Source organism: Anomalospiza imberbis, chromosome 2 (genome assembly GCF_031753505.1).
Source record: "Anomalospiza imberbis isolate Cuckoo-Finch-1a 21T00152 chromosome 2, ASM3175350v1, whole genome shotgun sequence".
In the NCBI taxonomy this organism is placed as follows: Eukaryota; Metazoa; Chordata; class Aves; order Passeriformes; family Viduidae; genus Anomalospiza; species Anomalospiza imberbis.
Genome location: NC_089682.1, coordinates 57,108,195 through 57,128,924, shown reverse-complemented (window position 1 = coordinate 57,128,924; position 20,730 = coordinate 57,108,195). Strand labels below are relative to the sequence as shown.

Here is a 20,730-nt window from a genome sequence, read left to right as displayed (position 1 = left end):
CCAGATATATCCATATACCTAGGAGACACCTCCCCTTATAAAGTAGTTTATGATTTATTTGTAATCACCTTTAACCCTAGGATAGAATATCCATAAAACATTCTCAAACTGCTTTTAAAATTAGACATGAGATAATGAAGTGTGAGACATCTTTTTATTTCCTTCTTGGGCAATAGTGAAATCTTATAGGCAGGTGTGGGAGAGGTATGTCCCCAAAAATTGCATATGTTCAGTGTTAATTATTTTAAGGAAAAGCTGAGCAAGATTCAGGGCAGTTTTCCTGTCCCTGGGTGCACCTTGTCATGGCATCCACCCCATCGGGAACTATGGAGACATCAATTCTATCTATGTCTATGGAAGATAGTGAGGCTTTGAGTCTTGATTGAGCTTTGCACAGGCAACACCTTTGCTGCTCCTACTTTGCTCAGATCCATCCCCCAATGCTTCAGGGAAAGTGTTCTTGTCCTGCTTATGCACTACTGAGACTGACTGCCATCCCATGAAAGACCACGAGGCAGGACCTCTCCTTCCCCCAGGCAGGGCTGAGCACCTGAGATGAATGGCACATGGCTGGGCAAACCCTGGCAGCAGCTCGGGGCTGCTGTCACACCGGGTCAGAGTCTGCTGGCAGCCCTGCCTTACCTCCCCCCAGCAGGGCCATGTCCCACGATCCTGCAGCAATGGCCATGTGAAAAGCAGGATTGCAAGACTATACTTGTCTCCTCTAGTACAGACCTATATTTTCATCTGAAAATCTCTCCATGTATGGATAATTACACCCATAAACCAATACTGAAAGCCGTGATTTAACCTAAGGTGTGAAGGACTTTCCAGTCAGGCACTGAAGGCTGCTACCTCCTACTCTGAGATTGCTGCTGCTGCCACAAACACAGCTGAAGAGAGATGTTGCAGGCTGAGAGATGAAATATTGCTCAGAAAGGTGCTTTGAAGTGCAACCAGGAATGGGATGCCAGCCCTGCAGCCACCACCAAAGCGGGGCCTCATGGCCTGGGCAGTGCACCTCATGGTCTGTCCTCCACACAGGGCAGAGGTGGCTGAGGGATAAGTGTTTAGTTTCAACACTTGTTTTGGGAGTAGAAAGAAATGCCTTTACACATTAGCATAGGCAAGCCATGCAAACACACATGCACACACATGGCTTCCAAAAAAATGTGATTCAGAAAGGCAATACCTTTTCTGCTTTCTTTTTCCCTGGATGGGGATAAGAATGGCCAGATCTTCAAGGACATTTTTGATAGCAATCAAGAAGAAATCTAGGGAGGACCATGAAATGAAATGAAATGAAATGGAGATGAAATGAAATGAAATGAAATGAAATGAAATGAAATGATGAAATGAAATGAAATGAAATGGAGATGAAATGACAATGAAATGTGGAAACCCTGCAGTGTCTGTGTTAGTAATGAATGCTATCTACTTTCACCTACCCACTATTTACATTCATTTAACATTTATCATCACTGCTCCTGTCTCACTGGCTTCCAGCACCTTTTCCAGCAGCTTTTCCATGCACTATGCCAACACCAATGTGCCTCAGTAGTGCTTTTACTGCAAGTGCAAAAAACGGTGGAGTAAAGGGGAAAGTGTTTGGAGGCAAGGCTTCTCCTAATCTTTGCCTTTCTACATCTCCTCTCATCCCACCATTTACTGTCCTGGTATGCAGCTCCTCTGTTCCCCAGCGCTTTTGGGATCACAGTATATGCAGGAACAAATAAAATGCAGAGGAAATGAGCTGAGTGCCTCTCTCCCCAGCGTGCCTCGGTGATGAATCAGGCCTGGCCAGCCTCATTCATGGAGTAGGAAACTCAAACACGTGGTTCCCCTACTATAAGGTCTGACGCACTTGCTGCCTCATATCAGGGCTTGTTCCAGAAATCATTTGCTTCCAGCAGCAGCACCACTCCTAGGGCTAGACTTGGTAGTGGATACTGGAAGAGTTGCCTTCAGGAGCGATTGGTAGCACTCTGGTGTTTTGTTTGAGCATGGGCAATGTGTGCCATTATATATTCAGCTGTGCCTGCTTTGGACATTCCCTGCAGACCTCAAAGCACTAAGCAGAGGCAGGCAGGGATTAGTGACTGCCCTGCTGTAAGAAGAAATGAGAAACAGGGCATGGAGCTCCCCTTGGAGAGAACAGAGGGTACCCATAGCCTTTGCTGGCAGACCAAGTGTTTCAGGACCAAGGTGGAGCCAGGGGAGGTATACCAAGTCCTGGACTGTGCAGAGACTTGTGTTTGAACACCACTTCCCTGGGCCCAAACCCTTCTCCAGAGAAAAGCAAACAGTTACCTGTTGGGAGCCTCAGCTGGGTGCGGCATCGTAGGGCTCCAAGTCATGTTTTGAACCAAGCCCTCCAGGAGAGGAGGCTGCACCTCCCTGCCGCAAGCAGTAGCAAAACAGCCCCCTTGCATTCTGGCTTTTAACAACATTTCTGTGCAGCAGCTCAAGTCCCCCTGATTCAAACACACGCCTCTCACTCCCTGCCAGGATTCCAGCCAGGAGAGCTGCTCTCTCATCTGGTATGCCCTCTCTCCTTTTCCGCTGCTAAGCCCTTGGTGGTGAGTCAGTATTTGGCTAAGGGTGAGACTGCATGAGGTGACATTGCTCAAGATAAGGTGGGCAGAATAGCAAGTCCTGTTTTGGCATTATTTTTATTTTTAATCCATTCTGTAAGCTGAATTTTTATCCAAAAAATTAAAACTGCCATAAAAGGGGGATGAGGGGGAAATCCCTTTTACTTCGAAAGCATCAAATTGTTTACCCTGGAATGGATGTGATAGAACTTGTTGTTAAAGTCAGGCTGGTTCCTGGAGCTGTGATTGAAAACCTGCTCACAACTTCACCCTCTGCTGCCACATCACTGCTGGTTTGTTATATTTATCCCACATACTTTAGTGAGACAGTTTCACTTCAAACAGAGGTACATATGATGGCAGGTGTGCAAGAGAGCATTTTGAGCTGTGCATGAAATTAGGTAGAGGTAAAGGCAGAGGAAAGGGCCATAAAATGTAGAGATGCATGACCTTTTCATGACAAAGAAAGGATTCCTTAGGAGCACCCCTGAAGAAGCAAAAATAGAGCTGAAACTGGAACCACTGAGAATTCTACTCTGTTCTTCTGCCCAAAGTAAGATCACTTCAGACATGTTATTCTTTTCTGTAGACTAAGGGCTACATAACTGCAGATTTCACAATCTTCTCTGTGCCAGTGCATTATTGCTCCCACCATGAGTGCATTTTCCTAGCATCCAACCAATCTTACATATTTCAGTTATAGCCTATGGTTTCTTGCCCTAATAGCAAGGAGAGGACAGTATACTTCTCTTCAAAAGAGCCTCCCAAGAAGCCAAAGGAAACATTTTGGTGAAGAGAATTAATTTTCCAGGAAAATTCCGCCTTATTAGAGACTTTTTACAGAAATTACCAAGAGCAGATTCCCAGAACTCAAACGCAGAATCTGGGCAGGATGGGCCTACAAGGCAAGTAGAGGAATGGTACTCCAGAGAGTGATGGAAGGCAACACTGTCAGTGGGTGGACAGCCAGAAGGATGAGCTGGCACAGAAAACAGGAGAGGTCAGAAGAGAGGCAAATGAAGGCTGAAGCAGTTGGTTTGTTATGGGGAGAAGCCAGAGGGAGGCATTAATGGAGAAGGGTGAAGAAAACAGTAACTGATGTAATGCCAAGGCCTCAGCAGCTACAGGATTATGACACCAATGAAGTCATTATCTGGGAATGCCATTTGGCTTCCAGGCAAAAGTCATGATACAGAAACCAGGTGTTTTGTGTGTTTTACCTAGCTGTTAATTGCAGCTTGCACCTTCCTTGTAGAAGCTTAATTCCCCCTTGTAATGTGATGGAGTTTTCTCACTTGTCTCCACATTCCTCCTGGCCCATACACTAAAGGAGGTTGTGATTCTGGCAGAGATTTCCATTTAGTGCAGTTGCTCTGCAGAAGTGTTTATTCACTGTTACATGTAGGGTTTGTTCCAGCTGGCCCTGCTTATGACAGATCAGGTACTTAAGAGTCCTGCTTATTCAGGGCTCTAAGTCAAGATCTGTCTTGGCAAAAAATCTTACAGACCTGCTTCACAGTTCCTGTGAAAAATAATCCAAATTCATTTAGATACAGGCTCTGGAAATTGTCTGAAAATCTGCAGAGATGTGGGAGATAAAAATCCATTTAGGGAGGCAGATTTATGTCCTGCTCCAGCAAAGTTCCATTTACCCCTATGTCTCCTCTTATCCCGTCCTCTCAGCTTGGCTCTGAAGAGTGAGGTCGGCCACACAGCAGCACTGCTCATGGAAGGTCTGGAAAATCCCACCCTCACTGTGTTGTCCCAGCCTTTGGATTACAGAGAGCTAGGAGTAGTGATAGCTTGTTGGACAATCTCAGTGTCCATGCTTCTCCTCCAGATGTGGTCCCTAGATAGGTCAGGCTTCATTCTTCACTGGTTATAGCTCTAGAAACACTTGGGAGAGTGTGGGGAGGGAGGCTCAGGGGAGATAGGGATTTTACAGGTTGACATCAGGACCTTGGAAGAGACAAGCTGACCCCTGCAGGCCGTGTCCACATGGAGGTGGGGAAGGCAGATCCAGGGAGATGCAGTGCTACCTCTGCACACCTCTGCAGTGCCAGCCTGGCACCCTGCCTGCCGATGGGGCATGGAGTGGATGATGGAGATGCAGCAGAAACTAAAAAGCATACAGGGAGGGGGTAACTAAAGAGACAGTGCTTCTCCCCATGCCATAGGGAAGGAATTGTAGCTGGGAGCCAGAAGACTGGCAGAGAGGAGGAGAATAGGAACAATTTGCTTTCAAGCCTTCTCCCTACTTCAGGTATACATGGAATAAAACATGGGGCAGAAAGCCATGATAGAAATGGAGGAACCATCAGGCAAGGGCAGAACTGGAGAGCAGCAATGGATGGGCAAGAGCCAGGAAGCTGTCACACTCCAATCTGAGGGTGCACTGGCATTTAATTTCACATTAATCCGAAATACTAGCACTCCCTCTCTGCCTCCTGTTTCTGCAGCAAACAGAAGCAGCTGGATGAAACAGCTCAACTCATCAATCCAACAAAATACTCATTATTCTGCAAAAATAGAAATGAAATATCTTCCATTTTGGAAACAGCTTGCTGCATACCTGCACCTGCACTACTTTTGACATGAAGCAGGAGCTTCTGCAGCATCTGAAGGCCAAAAAGAAGCAGGCAGGGAAGCAGAGGAGAGTTATCCTTGGGGCCATGGATGCAGCATAGCTACTAGAAGAGTTTCCTTGCCTTGCTTGAGCTTCCTTTTGCAGCCTGACACATCTTGGCTGTTGGCCACCTTAATTTCCCTGCTGCCATTCCAGAAGATATCCCCCTTTACCAGGAATCTCTCCATCTTCTGCCATCTCTTAGATGGACTCTGCTGCATCCCAATATGCTTTCTGAAGCCTTCACTTACTCAGTGTAGAGAGACATCCTGAAAGAAGGGGGACTAAGGGAAATTTGATGAAAGGGAGCCTTCAAAGAGGCAGAGATTTTTCCATCTGAGGGCTTGGAAGAGGCATAAAGCCAAGAGCCAGTAAAGGAGATCTAGGCCATGGTCCAAAGCTAACTGGAGCCAATGGGACTGATTTGAATGGGCTTTGGACTAGATTCTTGAACAGCAGCTGTAAAAGAGGATATCAGGGGTGTGATGAGTGTGGAGAACTGAGGACAGAAAAGTGAGGGGGAGAAGGAAGAGGGATTTGTTCAGCCATTCAAACACAGTTTATGTAGGACATGTAAAGGCTTTCTTTAGTGCCACCAGGGCTCTCCAGATGGTGCCACAGCCATTGGCAGGTTCTGCTCCGTGAGGTCGTGTTTTACATGGCTGATGTCTTGTATTGCAGTAGCAACAACTATCAGAAGAAAGGAAAAACACTGCAGAGGGAAGAAGACGAATGGAACTGTGCTCGATGCTGCTGTGATGCCTGCTGGGAAATGGATGCTGAGCCATTTCAAAACCTTTATATCGATCCCTCACGGCACAAGGCCAGGGAGGGGAGGAAGGATGTGCCAGACTCCTCTTGTGAGGTCAGATGAAGACAGTAACACAGTTTGGAAGCGGAAGGGCATTTCGCATCGCCGGAATCCCCGCGGAGCCCGGCGGGGCCGGAGGGCGCAGAGCCATCGCTACACCTCCACCTGCTGGCCACGCCGCGACACTGCAGCCTTCCTTCCTTCCTTCCTTCCTTCCTTCCTTCCTTCCTTCCTTCCTTCCTTCCTTCCTTCCTTCCTTCCTTCCTTCCTTCCTTCCTTCCTTCCTTCCTTCCTTCCTTCCTTCCTTCCTTCCTTCCTTCCTTCCTTCCTTCCTTCCCTTCCCTTCCCTTCCCTTCCCTTCCCTTCCCTTCCCTTCCCTTCCCTTCCCTTCCCTTCCCTTCCCTTCCCTTCCCTTCCCTTCCCTTCCCTTCCCTTCCCTTCCCTTCCCTTCCCTTCCCTTCCCTTCCCTTCCCTTCCCTTCCCTTCCCTTCCCTTCCCTTCCCTTCCCTTCCCTTCCCTTCCCTTCCCTTCCCTTCCCTTCCCTTCCCTTCCCTTCCCTTCCCTTCCCTTCCCTTCCCTTCCCTTCCCTTCCCTTCCCTTCCCTTCCCTTCCCTTCCCTTCCCTTCCCTTCCCTTCCCTTCCCTTCCCTTCCCTTCCCTTCCCTTCCCTTCCCTTCCCTTCCCTTCCCTTCCCTTCCCTTCCCTTCCCTTCCCTTCCCTTCCCTTCCCTTCCCTTCCCTTCCCTTCCCTTCCCTTCCCTTCCCTTCCCTTCCCTTCCCTTCCCTTCCCTTCCCTTCCCTTCCCTTCCCTTCCCTTCCCTTCCCTTCCCTTCCCTTCCCTTCCCTTCCCTTCCCTTCCCTTCCCTTCCCTTCCCTTCCCTTCCCTTCCCTTCCCTCCTTCCCTTCTTCCCTTTTCCTTTCCTTTTCCTTTCCTGCCTCCCCACCCCCCGGGCTGGTCTCTGCTGTAGGTTGGAAGTCAGTAGCTATGGTGCTGCTTCCTGATGCAATGAGCCCGCTCCTGGGAGCGTGTCTCGACCCCATTCCAGCCCCACAACACAGAGATGCTGCAATGAGAACGATTCTGGCTGTGAGGAAGCAGGTGGCAGTTCCCTTCTGAAAGCCAAAGGCTTGGGTTGCTTTGGGTCAGCGTGCCAGCAGGTTGGCAGATGGGTGCTGGCAGATGTCATCATGCTGATGGTCAGCTCTTCTAACTGCACAGGCACAATTCTTGGCAAGAACTTCAAGAATCAGTCCTGTGAGTCCAGCACAGGTGGAGCATCTACCCCAATCCTGGTGCTTTTGCCTTCCTGCTGAAGAAGCAAACGGAAAGGAGAAGATCTCCAGGGACATTTCACTAGGAGTGTTCAAGTGTCCAGGTATCCATGTCTTCTTACTAAAAACACAAGAAGGAATGCCTTTCTGGAACTGGCTCACACGATTCAATGCCACTTAGGAATCTGAGTACACCCATAATTTGAGCATGCCTCAAGATCACTCCTCAGCGCTAAACCCAGTTCTCACCAAATAGTCACCAAATGCAGATGACTTCTGTGTTACCCTCTAGAACAGATTGGCTGTACCTAAACCACATCCAGAAAACAGTCTATTGCTTGTCCTAACTCTAAAGCTGCACCCAGAGAGAGCATCCTGCTTACATCCTGAGCAAGAAAAAGCTGGCCCAAGCCAACTGCTGGCTGTGAACCATGCCAGCCATTTAGTAACCCATGACTGAGCTGCAGTGCCCAGGAATATTTCCTGGCACTCTTCAGTTTGTTAGGACAGATGTAGGAATTCAGCCCTACCTTCACTTATCAAATGGGCAACTTGACTACAGCAAGGAAGATTTCTGTCACCCAAGCTGGTTCTGGATGACTTCAGAGAATTTCCAGGAGAGTTGATCTTGACTTTATGAGACAAGTACTCTTCTCAAGGGGTTTGATACTGCAGGACGCCAGAGCAGTGAGGATCTTGGAGCCAGGCTGAGAACCTCTGAGCCAGGACTGAATGGTTGGACTTGAAGAGAACTGCTGAGGGCATCTGAGCACATGCTGATTTGGGAGAAAGCAGTCTTGTGTCTTTCATAGAACAGCATATATAGAACATGATGTTCACATAGGAAAAGCATATTGAGTGAGGTTAAACATTTAAGTCAGATAAAAACACACTGCTGATTCCTTGAGCATGAATCATCATTTTGTGCTGACTATGCTTCTAACACTTCATACTGGCCCTTGCTTTTTCCTGGACTGTCAGGAAGGGACCAGTGAGCTGAGCAGGTTAGGTGGAGAGGGAAGGGAGTGGCACAGTGAGACATGGTGGAAAGGAAGAGACATGCCTGGAAAGGAGCAGTGGCTGCTGGGCTCTCACTCCTTCCTTCCACATTTTTTGTGCGCTCTGCCAGCTGCCATGTGCATTTACCTGTGTCCCTCTCAGCAGGCTCTCCCTTTGCTCTGGACCTCAGAGCTCATCCCAGACCACAGGAACCTCACAGGGACCTCACGGGCAGCTGCCAGGTCAGGGTGAGGGGCACTGCTGCCTGCAGTAGCTGTGCCTGGGCTCCCTCTCAGCAGGGAGGCAGCAGGTACCACTGAGGGCATCCCCTGCCTCCAGGAGCACTTGGCACTGCAGCCCCAACTCTTACCCTTACCATGGCAGAAGTAATCTCCTTATGTCTGAGACAGGAAGATTCCTTACTTTCTTTCTCATGCTACACTTCAGTTTTGCTGTCTCTTGCATAAGGTGTCAGCACCAGGGTATCTGTGTGACAGCAGCTCCCAGCCCACATAGGAGCACTTTCCTACACCAAGAGGGAAGGAGGCAGGTTTCCAAGTGTCCATGGCAGTATGCCTGAGTAGGGATGTGCATTGGAGGAGGCTGAATCCCCCCAGGCTCTGGACCACCACAGACTCTGGTGGGCTGCTGGCCCCTCACCATGCCAGCCCCATCTGCCCCTGCTTGAGCAGCTGCTTTCTGTGGGCCAGTGTTGATGTTTTCCTGCTCCAATTCAGGAACGTGTGCCCACAGGCAAAGAGATAACAAAGGGCACGTTTTACCGGCAGGAGCCGTCAGCAGAGACCAAGCCTCTGAGGATGGAAAACACCTTTGGAGCTACGACAGGAGATTGGTGAGGGAGTGACTGAGAATGAAAGAGTAGGTCCAAAGTGTTGCTCTGGCCTTGGAAGAGCAGGATGTCGTTACTGGGAACAGAAAAAGGATCATGTTTCTGGATTGAAGTCCTCGAGGAAGAAACACACTCCTGATAAGAGAAAGTCTCTTTTTCTTCTGAGTCACTACATTCCTAGAAACAGTTGCGCAAGATGTTTTCAGAGACCCCTTTTCAGATCTCCATGGTTAGCTCTATCTCCACCTCTATAGATACATAAAAGCTTCTTGATGGGGAGGAAAGAAGATCTAACAAATGAACATAATTGCCAAAAAAACAGCATAAACTTACACACTTAATATATATGAAAAACGAGTAGTTTGATTATTCTTCAAATAGCACATTTGTATTTTAAACTGGAAAAAAATTCTCTGGTATTATGGATAGGAAGGGATTCTCATTGATGTAAATTTCATCTCACCTGAAATTTTACAAATAACAAATAACAAAAAAAAAAAAAAAAACAACCTCAAGATTAGATGAGGACTGGAATTTCCCTAAAATGTAATTATCTTTAAAGATACCTCAGAAGTTAACAGTTGTACAGCTCTTTATATGACTTCCAACAATCTCCATGACAAAATTGGCTCATTTTCAAACTGTGGAAAAAGGAAGAAAAATCTTGGGTTCTTATTCCTCTTGTCTCTTGCTTGATTTAGGAGTTTCAATGCCTTTGGAGGCTCAGAAGGCCTCTTGGTGTTCATGTCTCGCCCATACTGCACTTGAGGTGCCGAAAAGCAGAATTGTGATCTTAAAAATCCTGAGACCCACCTGATAGTGGATTGCCCTGAATCACGCACCTCGTTTCTTTTTGAGTTCTCTATTAAGATGTTCTGCAAAGACTTAATTTCAAGCAAGCCTTTGTTGAAAGCCCTAACTGGTGACACTCAGGGAGGGAAGAGACCAAGCAAGTCTTGTAGCCCTAACTGATCTTCCTGTTTGCATGGTCACACCATGGCATGGAAAAAATAGACCACAAGCAATCTCAGTTTCCAGGGCTGAAAGTTTGTCTTGAATGCCAGCAGAGGAAGGGACAGAGCAGTGAGGAGCATCCCTTTCCAAAGAATGCAGGAGATAAGGCAGCTTTTCTCTCACAAAGGTCTTTGGGTCTATGCAAGTTATCTGCAGGACAGGCTGTAACTCTGTGGAAGGCAGCAAGACGTGTCAGGGGAACAGGATCTGACTCAAAAGCACAACTGCATGAGCTTGCGACAGCTGCCCAAAAATACCTGGGTGACTAAGGGAAGAAAAATGCTGAAAGCAGGGAAGTTTCATGTGTTCTGTTTGGCTTGTTCTCTCCTTTTGGAATAGCACTAAAAGCAGTGGTTTTTCCCCCAGTCCTGCCTGTTGCAGCTGGGTGCAGGGACGCTGAGGGGCAGAGGTTGCATTTGGCATCTTTCTAATTTTCTTCAGTACAGCTGAAGGGCTAGGGATCAGCATGTTGGAAATGAGCTGTCAGAAATTTAAACTAAAGGTGCCTGGATTTAGACTAGATATACAGAAGAAATGTTTACAATGAGAGTGGCGGAACACTGGAACATGTTTCCCAGAGAGGGCATGAAGAGCATGGATTGCCCAGACAGGTGGGAGATCTCCCATCCCTGGAAACATTCAAGGGCAGGTTGGACGGGGCTCTGAGCAACCTGATCCATTTGAAGATGTTCATTGCAGGGCAGAAGGACCTAGGTGAGTGTAAAAGGTCCCTTCCAGCCCACACTGTTACATGATTCTATGAAGCACACTTAAGAAAGGTAATGATGAACTTCCCTCAGTTTGAAAAATTGAATCAAAACACCTACCTGGACCAATAGGTTAGATAATACATGAAATAGATTATCTATAATACAGATTGCATTGGATATTAGCTTAGTGTTTTATTTGGAGGAAATTAGGAGCAATGAGAAAATTATTCATGTTATTTACCAGTGGTTAACTGGTCTGGAGTCCAATGAATGCCATAGATTTGTATCTAGACATCTGTGTGAGTGTGTAATGAGAATCATCCATGAGTTTTCATCCTGCATTTTTCTGTACCTACTTTGAAGCAGGCGGATGCAGTGGGTGTTATCCCAAAATAGGTGATACCTCAATTTAGAAATACAGGGCTTGAAAGGGATTCCTAAGTCTCTAATTCCAATCTCCTGGCAACAAACTGTTTGTTTTTGCGAATAGCTCAAATTTTTCCTGTTTCTTTGCAAGTGACTCTCTGTTGCCCTCTTTGAATGAGGGCAAGTTTGACTTCCGAAAGTGTCAAAAACTGCAAATGGAACTGGGGGCATTGCAGGAGCTGAGACTTTAATTAGGAGAAACTGTCTGTGTTCACCTGAGTCACAGCGTGTCAGAACATGCAGGTGAGAAGGAAGCAGCCTTCCTCATCAGCGAGGAGAACAGGAACATCCTGCTCCGTCAAAGAGCTATTCTGGAGCAAAGCCCAGAAGGCTGCTAAGGCTTCTGGGAGAGTTTGTTCCCATCTGTCCCCAGACGTTTCTGACTCTTCCCTGCCATGGCTTTCTGACAGTTACCAGAGCTGTTTTGCTAGGGAGATTCCAAGCATGCACCTCCTTGGCACTGTACTCTGCTGCATCAGGCCACCCATCCCATGGCCTCTCACTCCAAGGTGGCCTGGTTCTGTTGCTGATCTACCCCTGCAGCTGGACTGCCCTCAACAGACTTGTGTCCTGCTGGCTTTTGTTAACATTTACAAGCTGTTTGCTTCCTGGAAGGCCTCCAGTGCTGCTTCTCTGGCATCAATTCAAGGTTTGCTTTCAGCTCTAGCTGCTCTAAACTTCAGCACACAGTTCCATTACTTGTGTGGAACCGAAGGAAAGTATTTGGTCATGAATTTTGGCTATGACACAGCAGAGCTGTGTCAACAGAATTGTAAGCTCCATGATTGCCTTTTCCATGCCAGCTGCTAATGGAATAGCAAGGAGAAACCTATGGCCTCACACAGTCCTCTGCAGCCATGATTTCTGTTAGCTATAGCACCCCCCTCAGTTTCTGAAGGATGGGCTCTGCCCTCTGTTAGATAGCTGGGATATGTGCTTCTAACCCCTGCTTCATCCACAGATGGAAACAGCGTGGGCAGAGATCACCTGTGTGGGAAAAATGCTGGATGGACAATATGTCTCAAGTTGTTGCTTACTCCTAGTGTAAGATCTTTATTCTTTTTCTTTTTATAAAATGTTCCTGTCTTCATTCTGCAGATCCAGAGTGCTCAGCCATCAGACTGAGAACACATAAAGTGCCCCTAAAAGATACTTCAGATCAGAGCAAGAGACATTTGCTCTAGATACCATCTAAGGCCTCTAAGGACCTTACTCTTCTTCCTAGGATGGGCTATGATACATGTTGTTGTTCCTTGCCCCAGACTCAAAGAGCTTTCTTGAGAAACTGGTATTTGCATAAGAGTTAATCCAAGAGAAGGAATACCAATTGGTTTGTTATTGTACAGTGATAGGAGCAGGAAAATCTGACAAGAGAGGGAGAGCAGGGGACTTCCATCTTGTAACTTCGGGGTCAAACCTTCTGATTTCCTGGATTTTTCTTTTCATGGACTCCTGCTCCAGCCCCTGTCAGGCAAGCAAGGTGCAGCAGCTCTGACCTGTTGAGCCCCACCAGTGTGGGTTGGCTTGCTGCTGCAGAACTGCATGGAGCTCTGTGAGAATTGAAAACACTCATGGGTTTCTCGGGGGGTCACCACAATCAGCTCACCTCTGACAAACAGAGCTTCTCATTCAATGTCATAGTTTAGCTGTGGACTGATCCGGGTGCCTGTAAATATCCACTCAAACAAACCAGATACCCAGTTTATTCCTTTTTGCACTCCTTTATGGTGCATAAGGAATATAAAGAATGGAAGCTTGATGGTTTGCTTTCTTGGGGATGGGAGAGGGAACATATTTGAAATTGGAGTGGATAAGATTTGCTTGGTTACTTGCTTCTTAGACATCTGAGTTCTGTGTTGCCAAAGTAAAGAATTTGAAGAGAGCTCAGAAAATGAATGCTTGCTAATAGAGATCAAGAGATCTGGAATGGGGATGTTTAAAATGTGTCAGGTTTGTTGATGTATCTCTAATGAGATTTTTGGAGAAAAAAACTTCTGTGGACTTCCTCAATGAGGGCAACTGTCTTTCTCAAAATTCCTACAGGCAAGAAAGGAATTTTCACACTTTCAGCATTAAAAAACCTCAACCCACAAAGCACATGACTGAGAGATTACAGGGCAACATTACAAATGTTGCCATGCCTGGGCTGGTCTAGAGGCAACTGTGTGCCACCACTGCAGTAAGGAGTCCTGGATTCTGCCCGTCCTGTCTCACCTCAGCTCCATGGGCATGGGTAAATGCCAGCAAAACAACAACAAGCAGCATCTCTTAAACCCTCAGACCCTTTGTGATTAATTTACTTATTGATGGTCCTTCATAACTCTGTGGTCATCTTTTTTCCCCCTGCCATTAATTATTCCTGGAAGCAAATAAAAGGGCCCACCGATATCTCTCCGCCCCACTCAGCCCAACCAGCTTTTCCTTAGGGAGAAAAAACTTGTGCTCATTTGCAGTGGGACAATGCCGACTTTTGAACCTCTAACCACTAAACAAACAAACCTTGTGCTCTGCTCCACAATCCAAACAGGGTTTATTGACAGGCGTATCGCAGCAACGCGCAGCAGCTCCGGCAGCAGTGGGCTGGGATCAATGCTGCGGGGGTGGCCCTGGGCGCCAGAGGACATCCTCGAAGGGGCGGCCCCGCCCGGAGCTGCTGCCACCCGAGAGCCCTCGTGCCCGGGGACAGCACAGAGGGAGGAGTGGGACATGGTGCCTGCAAAGCCCTTCTAGCTCAGAGAGCCCTGGTGCAACTGCTCTGCACTGGTTTAGGTCTGGTGCTGCAGAGCCAAGACCCTCAGTTTGGATGCTGCTCAGCTTTGGTTGTCCCCAACAGCTCCTCCAGAATGATCCAAGGACCCTTTAGAGTCACAGAAGGATGAATCTGGCTCCTGCCTCCCTCTGATCAGGAGCAAACCATGGACATTGGACCCAGCAGGACGTGCTCTGTGTCAAGCCCGTGTGCAATGAGCTTTACTGCTTTGGGACTGCACCCATGTTTCCTGGCCAGGCCCACTTCAGAGACGACGTATGCAGCAGAAAATCAAGCAGGTTCCCTGCACTGGAGCTGCTGCCTCCCACCATGGTCTTCTCCCAGGCACAGGAGCCCTGGATCATGTTTTCATGTCCACATGTCCGCTCTTGGACTGCCAGCCCCTGGCCCTGCAAGGCACGGAGCTACATGCAGACAAAATGCAGTGCAGAGGCTCTGGGGCTGGTGCTTTCTATTTCCCCAAGTTCCCTTAGGGAGAGAGAGCTGCCTTGTCAGTAGGGTCAGTCCCTGACCTGACCATTCTCCCCAGGCAGTTCTGTAGATGCTGCTAGCATTTGGCTTTGGCTTTTAGCAAAAAGGTAAGAAGAGCTTCAACAAGGAAGAAACCAAAAGAAGGCAAATGGCATAACTTAAATAAATTTGATGACCTAAACTGAACGGCATGGAGCTAAATCCTAGAGAAGTCAATAGTCCACATAGCGCGTTTGGGGCTGGACAGTGCTCCCATCATCCCTGCTGGGCCCAGGCCCACATGAGCTGGCTCCACACCCAGCCAAGGGCACTGACTGCAGCGTGGCTGCTCCAGCCTGGCCTCACTTTGTAGTTGGACTTCTCCCATCCCTGAATAAGAAGCACGTATGGCAAACAGCCAGGGTGATTTGGCCAAATCAGCTGGACTTTTCTAATTTTCATCTCTGCCTAATTGAGTCTTTTGGCCTCTCTACTCTGATCCCCTCCTTCTAGCCAGCATGTGGAAATGGGCCACAGCCTTTGCAAATTAGGCTCTGATAGAGCACAGGGCTCTTCCTAGGATTTCTGCTTCTGATGGAGCTGTGATGAAGCCCATATAAAGTTGATAAAATCAAGGGAACGGTGGAAAATCAACTGAGACAGCCCCTCCCACCTGCCCCCAGACAGAAATTGTAAGGATGTGAGAAACAGCACACAGTTTAACCAAAGGGACATTGCACATGCAAACAAGGCTCCTCACTTCAGCATGACAGGACACCTTTTTCCGAAGAGACTAAATTCTTTCAATTTCTCTGCACTGCAGCTAATAAATCTGGATGGATGATTATCTGCACTGGATTTATGGGCTCTTTTACAAGTGCCTAACATTAAGCAATTCACTTCTGAACGTTTAAACAGTGCCTTATCTTGTCTGCTCTGACCCTCAGGGCAGAATGAACATTTTGCATATTCATGATTGCAAGAAGAAAATAAAATAAAATATAAAATAAAAAAAATGTGCTTTAATTTTTTTTTCCTGCTAAAATTTATCATTAGCCCAACAACATTGCAAAGGTCTTTTGGACCGATCCCTGAGATATACCGGGGGTTGACTGGCAGGCAGCGCCCCCACTTTATCTAACAAATTCCAGGGTAAAAAAAAGCACCCAAACATAATAATAATATTAATAAAGCGATGGACACGCTTCCCCCGGACGACGAGACACATACACTGTACACCTGTACACACGGCCGGCCCCGCGGGGCGGTGTAGTGCATCGGGGGGGCGGCCGCTCCCGCCGTGCCCCCGGCCCGGCCCGATCCGCTGCGTCCTCCAGCAGTCCCTGCGCCGCTGTCCCCGGCCGCTGTCACTGCGGGGCGGCGGGGCCCAGCCCGGCGGCGGCCGCCCCCGCCGCGGGACCCTGCAAGGAGGCGCTGGGGCTGAGGGGCTCCGCGCCGCCGGGCTGCGCCTGCTGCAGCTTCTTCTTGTTGATCTTCCTCTCCTTCGCCCGCCTATTCTGGAACCAGATTTTCACCTGCCAGGAGGTGGACAGTGGAGTGAGGGGGGACAGTCCGCCGGGGATCTATCCCCCTCCCAGGGGCTCTCACCGAGAGCGCTTCCCAACCCCACGCATTCCGCCCCCGCGCAGCCCTGCCCCCGCGCAGCCCGCCCACACGTGGGGTGCATAGGGAGCGTCACTTTCGGGACAGACCTGCCTCTCCGATAGCCCCAGGTTGGACGCCAGCTCCGCTTTTCTCCTGATGGTGATGTAGCGGCTGTAGTGAAACTCCTTCTCCAGCTCCAGCCGCTGGTGGTCGGTGTACACGACGCGGTACTTGTCTTTCGTCCTGGTTTTAACTGCGGAGCACAAAGCCAGGGTTGAGAAAGTCAAAGCCAAAGGACAGAGCTGAGCGCAGCCATTCTCTCTGCGGTGCAGAGCGATCAGGAGCAGTCCATCCCCCCATCCCGGGCTTGCTGCTCGCCTCCCCCTGCCCTGGGTTCTGCTGAGCACAGCAGAGGAGAGGAGACGTTCCACAGTTTCTTGGGGACATGAGACATCAATGCCAGTCATGCCAGCGGGCGCAGAGGCTCCCAGCCCCGGTTGCCAGCCCTGGCACGGGGACACCTTCACTGTGCACTTGTTGGCTTTTGGTTTTGTTTTGCCTTCCCTAGCGACAAGAAACTTTTTTATAGAGAAAGAGGGATAGGGAAAGAAAGAAAAGGCCCGTTCAGGGCACGGTGATTTCGTTTCTAAATGAGAAACAGCCATCTAAGGGCGGAGAATAGGAAGCGGCCGCGGGGAGCCACTCGTGAAGTGGGCAGCTCCCCCTTTTCTGTTACGGCGTAGGGGCTGAAGGGATTTCTTGGGAAACCTGGAAGTGTGACGTGCAACTTCAGAGCTAAAAAAACCCCAACGACAACAACCAACAAACAAGCAAACAAAAAACCCCAAATCAAACACGGAAAACCCAACGGAATCCGAAGGCGAAAAGCCAGCTAGCAGCCGGTGAGTGTGCATCGCCGCAGCCGCTGACCTCCTTTTTCCCGAGGGTTTCTTGTTTAACTGGTTGTGTCCCCGGCTCTCCCGTTCCCCAGGGAGCCGAGGAGGGGAGTCTCTGCCCCCAAGGTGCTTAATGGCTAGCAGGCTGACTTTGTTCAGGTAAACTCTCTGCAAACCACAACAAAAGCACCCTGTAAAGATACAAGCCTGATCAGAGAAAACTCCCCAGAGTCAGTGAATAGGGAACACAATCCCAAACAATGCAGGACAAGGAGATCTTATCAAAGAAAAACCCTTCTCAAAGCCTTAATGACAGCCACATTCTGTTTGAATTACCACTACTGAACAAATGGCGGCAGGCGCTTTCATCCCCCCAGCTCTGCACATTAACATAAACACTGGCTCCAAAGGCAGAATTTGAATGGAGACAAGGGACCGGCCACCACCGCACAAGCCCAAACTGTGGGAACACCACGGGCTGCTGTGGGAAGAGCGCTGGGCCTGTAAGAGTTCCACCGCCACCGGCGCCCGGGACGTGGCTGTGCCAGCGCTCGGCACCGGGGCTCGTAGGCTTTTTCCCCGGGGCGCGGCGGCCGCAGGCGTAGCCGGGACTCCCGCTCCGCTCCGACCGGGGTACCCCCGCCGGCCCTGCCGTCGGTCACGCAGGGCAGGGGATGAGAGGGGAATGCCATTTAAGTTATTATTCATTGCGAAAGTCGTAATCCTTTTTTTTTTTTTCCGGCCACTAAATAGAAATATTTTTAAAATTTGAAAAAAAAAAAAAAAAAAAAAAGAAAAAAAAAAGGAAAAGAGGAGATAGTAGCCGTGGAAGGCGTATATCAAAGCGCGGAACACGCCTGTCCACTGGCAGATGCACGGTGGGAATGAAAAAGAGGGTCTGCGAGGGTATTAACATCACAAGGGAGCGCGGCGCCGGCTACGGCCTGACCCGGGAGGGCACGCCCTCGCACGGCCCGGCCCGGTCCGGCTGGGGGCACGGCCCGGCTCGCAGGGATCGGGCTGGCAAGTGGCCGCCGCTGTCGCTCGGGAGGCCTGGCCGCACGGAGACCTTAATAAAGGCCAGGCGCCCAGTGACTCAGAAACAAATGCGGAGCGACACCGGCCGATGATTTATATGACTATAATTGGTTATAAAAATCTTCTAAGTGGCTATAAGCAGGAGAGCGGAGCAGGAAGAGCGAGCGTTTCCTCGGGATCCACACCATTCCATTCTCCTCCGCCGGAGCGCAGCCCCGGTCACTGAGCCCCCGGGGCCGGCAGCGGTTGCTCACCGGTCGAGCGCCGTTCCTGCCGCTGCCGTCCCGGCACTCAGCAGTGAGTGCTGACGGGCTGTCGGTAGAGCCTGGCAGCCCTGTTCACCCGAGCATCGATCCTCGGAGGGGTTTGTTTCGGGGAGCTTTCCCCGAAAAAAGGCTTTGTCGGGCTGCTGCCCGGCTTAACGGGGAGCCTGTGGCGCCCCGGGGGAGTCGTCGGCGGGGCAGCCCCCGCCCGCCTGGCCCCGGCCCGCACTTACCCTGGCTGCTGAGCGGGGGCTGCGCCGGCTTCCTCATCCACTCGCAGAGGCCGCGGCGCTGCCCACCGGGGGAGAGCGGCTCGGGGGCGGCGCTGGCGGCGGCGCTGGCGGCGTTGAGGGGCTGCATGACCCCGGCGGAGCAGTGGGGCGCGGGGCCGGCGTGGTGGTGGGCGTGCGGGTGGTGGTGGTGGTGGTGGTAGTCGGCGGGGCTGTAGGCCATGGGGGCGGCGGGGGAGCCCCCGTTGAGGCCGTGGACGGCGCCGGCGGCCGGCGGTGCCCCTTGGCCATAGGTGCCCCAGTCGTCGCGGAGCGGGGCGGCGTAGGGCGCGGGCCAGGCCGGCCCCGGGGACTGGGCGCCGTCGAGGTTCACATGGTACCCGCCGTAGTCCGCGTACTGCGGGGCACCTACGAAGTTCTGCGCCGCCAGGTTAAGCCCCCCCGAGTGCCGCACCGGGCCGGGGTACATGGGCCCGTCCTTCTCCAGGAGGTAGCTCACGTACATGCTGGCGGGGCCCCGGCGGCGGCTCTCCACATGCTGCTCGGGGCTCTCGCCGCGGCGCGCCTGCTGCTGCCTGGGGCCGGGCTGCCCGGGGCGGGGAGGGGGCAGGCGGAGGGGCCGCGGCCCCGCGCTGCGCTCCGCGCTCCTCCGCGCTCCCGGTCCGAATCCAATGGCCGGCAGTCCTTACATGATTAACGATTGTTTACAAGGCTCTATTAGTAATGGCCCAGACACACCAAAGGCAGGTGACGTGGAGAGGCGCTGGGTATATAGCTACTACCCCTAAAAGACGATTTGCATTTAAAAAGATAAGGCGAGGGCAGCGACCTGATCACAGCTAAATATTCAAGCCTTTATTGTTTAAGAGCTTCCTCCTTCCATTGCAACCTGGTGCACTTTAACCTCCAATCACAGGTTCAAAGGATGAAATCAAGAGACTTGCAAAAGACAGCGAGGGAGATCTAAGGGCGAGGGTGGGAATATGGGAGCTGTGTATCACGGCCGATCTGATCTGTAGGCAGCACTTTAGCCTGCTCTTCTCTGTGCTTTGGGATTGGGGGGGTGGGCGGGGGGGGGGGGGGAGAAGGGGCGGAAGAGGAGGGAGTTTTGATTAAAAATCCACAAAGCTATTTTGTCGTGGTTGTTTTGAGCAACAAACCCCATCGCGACGGCCTACTGCTTTTTGTAAAATGCTTCCCACCCGCTCCCGCTCCCGCTCGGTCATGGGCGATGAAGGCGAGGTAAGAGGAGAAATTCCCCCCTCCAAGGGCGCTGTCTCCTTCCTCTGCGTGTGCCCGCAGAACGTGGAGATCGGGCGCACCCAGCAGGTCCCGGAAAGGACGAGGATTGGGGGTGCCTTCGTCTAAAACACCCTCTGCCCTCAGACCCTCCGCTGGAGCGAAGCCGGGTAATCCTGCCGCCCGGGAAGGCCTTGGGACTGAGGCAGGGGATGGCTCTCCTCAAGGAGGGAACCATCAACCTCCTCCCGGAGTCTGTCACCTCATTGGGCGATTCCCTCCCTCTAGCGCGGACGAGCCCGCGGGGAAGCCGACGGCTTCTCCCTCCAGGCACACTCACTTCTTCCCTCCCCAGCTCCTTGGAAATTCTCTGGAAATGCTGGCTCTGGAAGGGCGGCTCCCAGGCAAGCGGCAGCCGGCTCCCCCAGCCCAGCCAGTCCCCTTTGAAGAGGCGACCCCCTCTCAGCTTCCCCCCGCCGCTTTTATGCTTTAACTTTTCACCCTGAATGGGGACAATGCGAGACGACGTTTGCATATTCGCATCTTTTCCCATGACACAGCGAGGAAACCTTTCACCCGCCGAGAAAAAATGGATGGGGACGGGAATGTCCCCCCATTTTCCCAGCACTTTTCGCCGGAGCAGCGCAGCACTCAGCCATTCTCACCGGCTTTCCCGGTCCCTTGGGACGGCTGAGGCTCGGTCCTACCCGGGCTCCCCAGACGGACCCCGCGCTGTCCCGGACCCTCATGTCCCGGGTATTACATATGAAGATCCACGTGGTCGTGTCCCAAGGGTGCTTTTCCTTCCACGTGGGTGGCTTGTTCTGCACACCGAGGAGTGTCACTGAGACGGGTGTCTTGCAGCTGAGGGCAGATTTCAGCTCTGCAAAGGCAGATATCCCGAACCCACTCTCTGAAAACCTCCTTCTCCTTCCCCCC

General features: G+C 50.8%; 1 protein-coding gene across 1 annotated transcript; it reads right to left on the bottom strand.

The window, feature by feature from the left end:
- Positions 1 to 15,299: 15,299 nt before the first annotated feature.
- Positions 15,300 to 19,425, bottom strand: CDX2 (caudal type homeobox 2). The gene is made up of 3 exons (XM_068181210.1): positions 18,556 to 19,425; positions 16,233 to 16,378; positions 15,300 to 16,055 (listed from the first exon to the last, which is right to left on the bottom strand). The coding sequence occupies exons 1-3, from the start codon at positions 19,055 to 19,057 to the stop codon at positions 15,888 to 15,890; spliced, it is 816 nt and encodes a 271-aa protein (XP_068037311.1). The 5' UTR covers positions 19,058 to 19,425; the 3' UTR covers positions 15,300 to 15,887.
- Between the last annotated feature and the right edge of the window lie 1,305 nt (positions 19,426 to 20,730).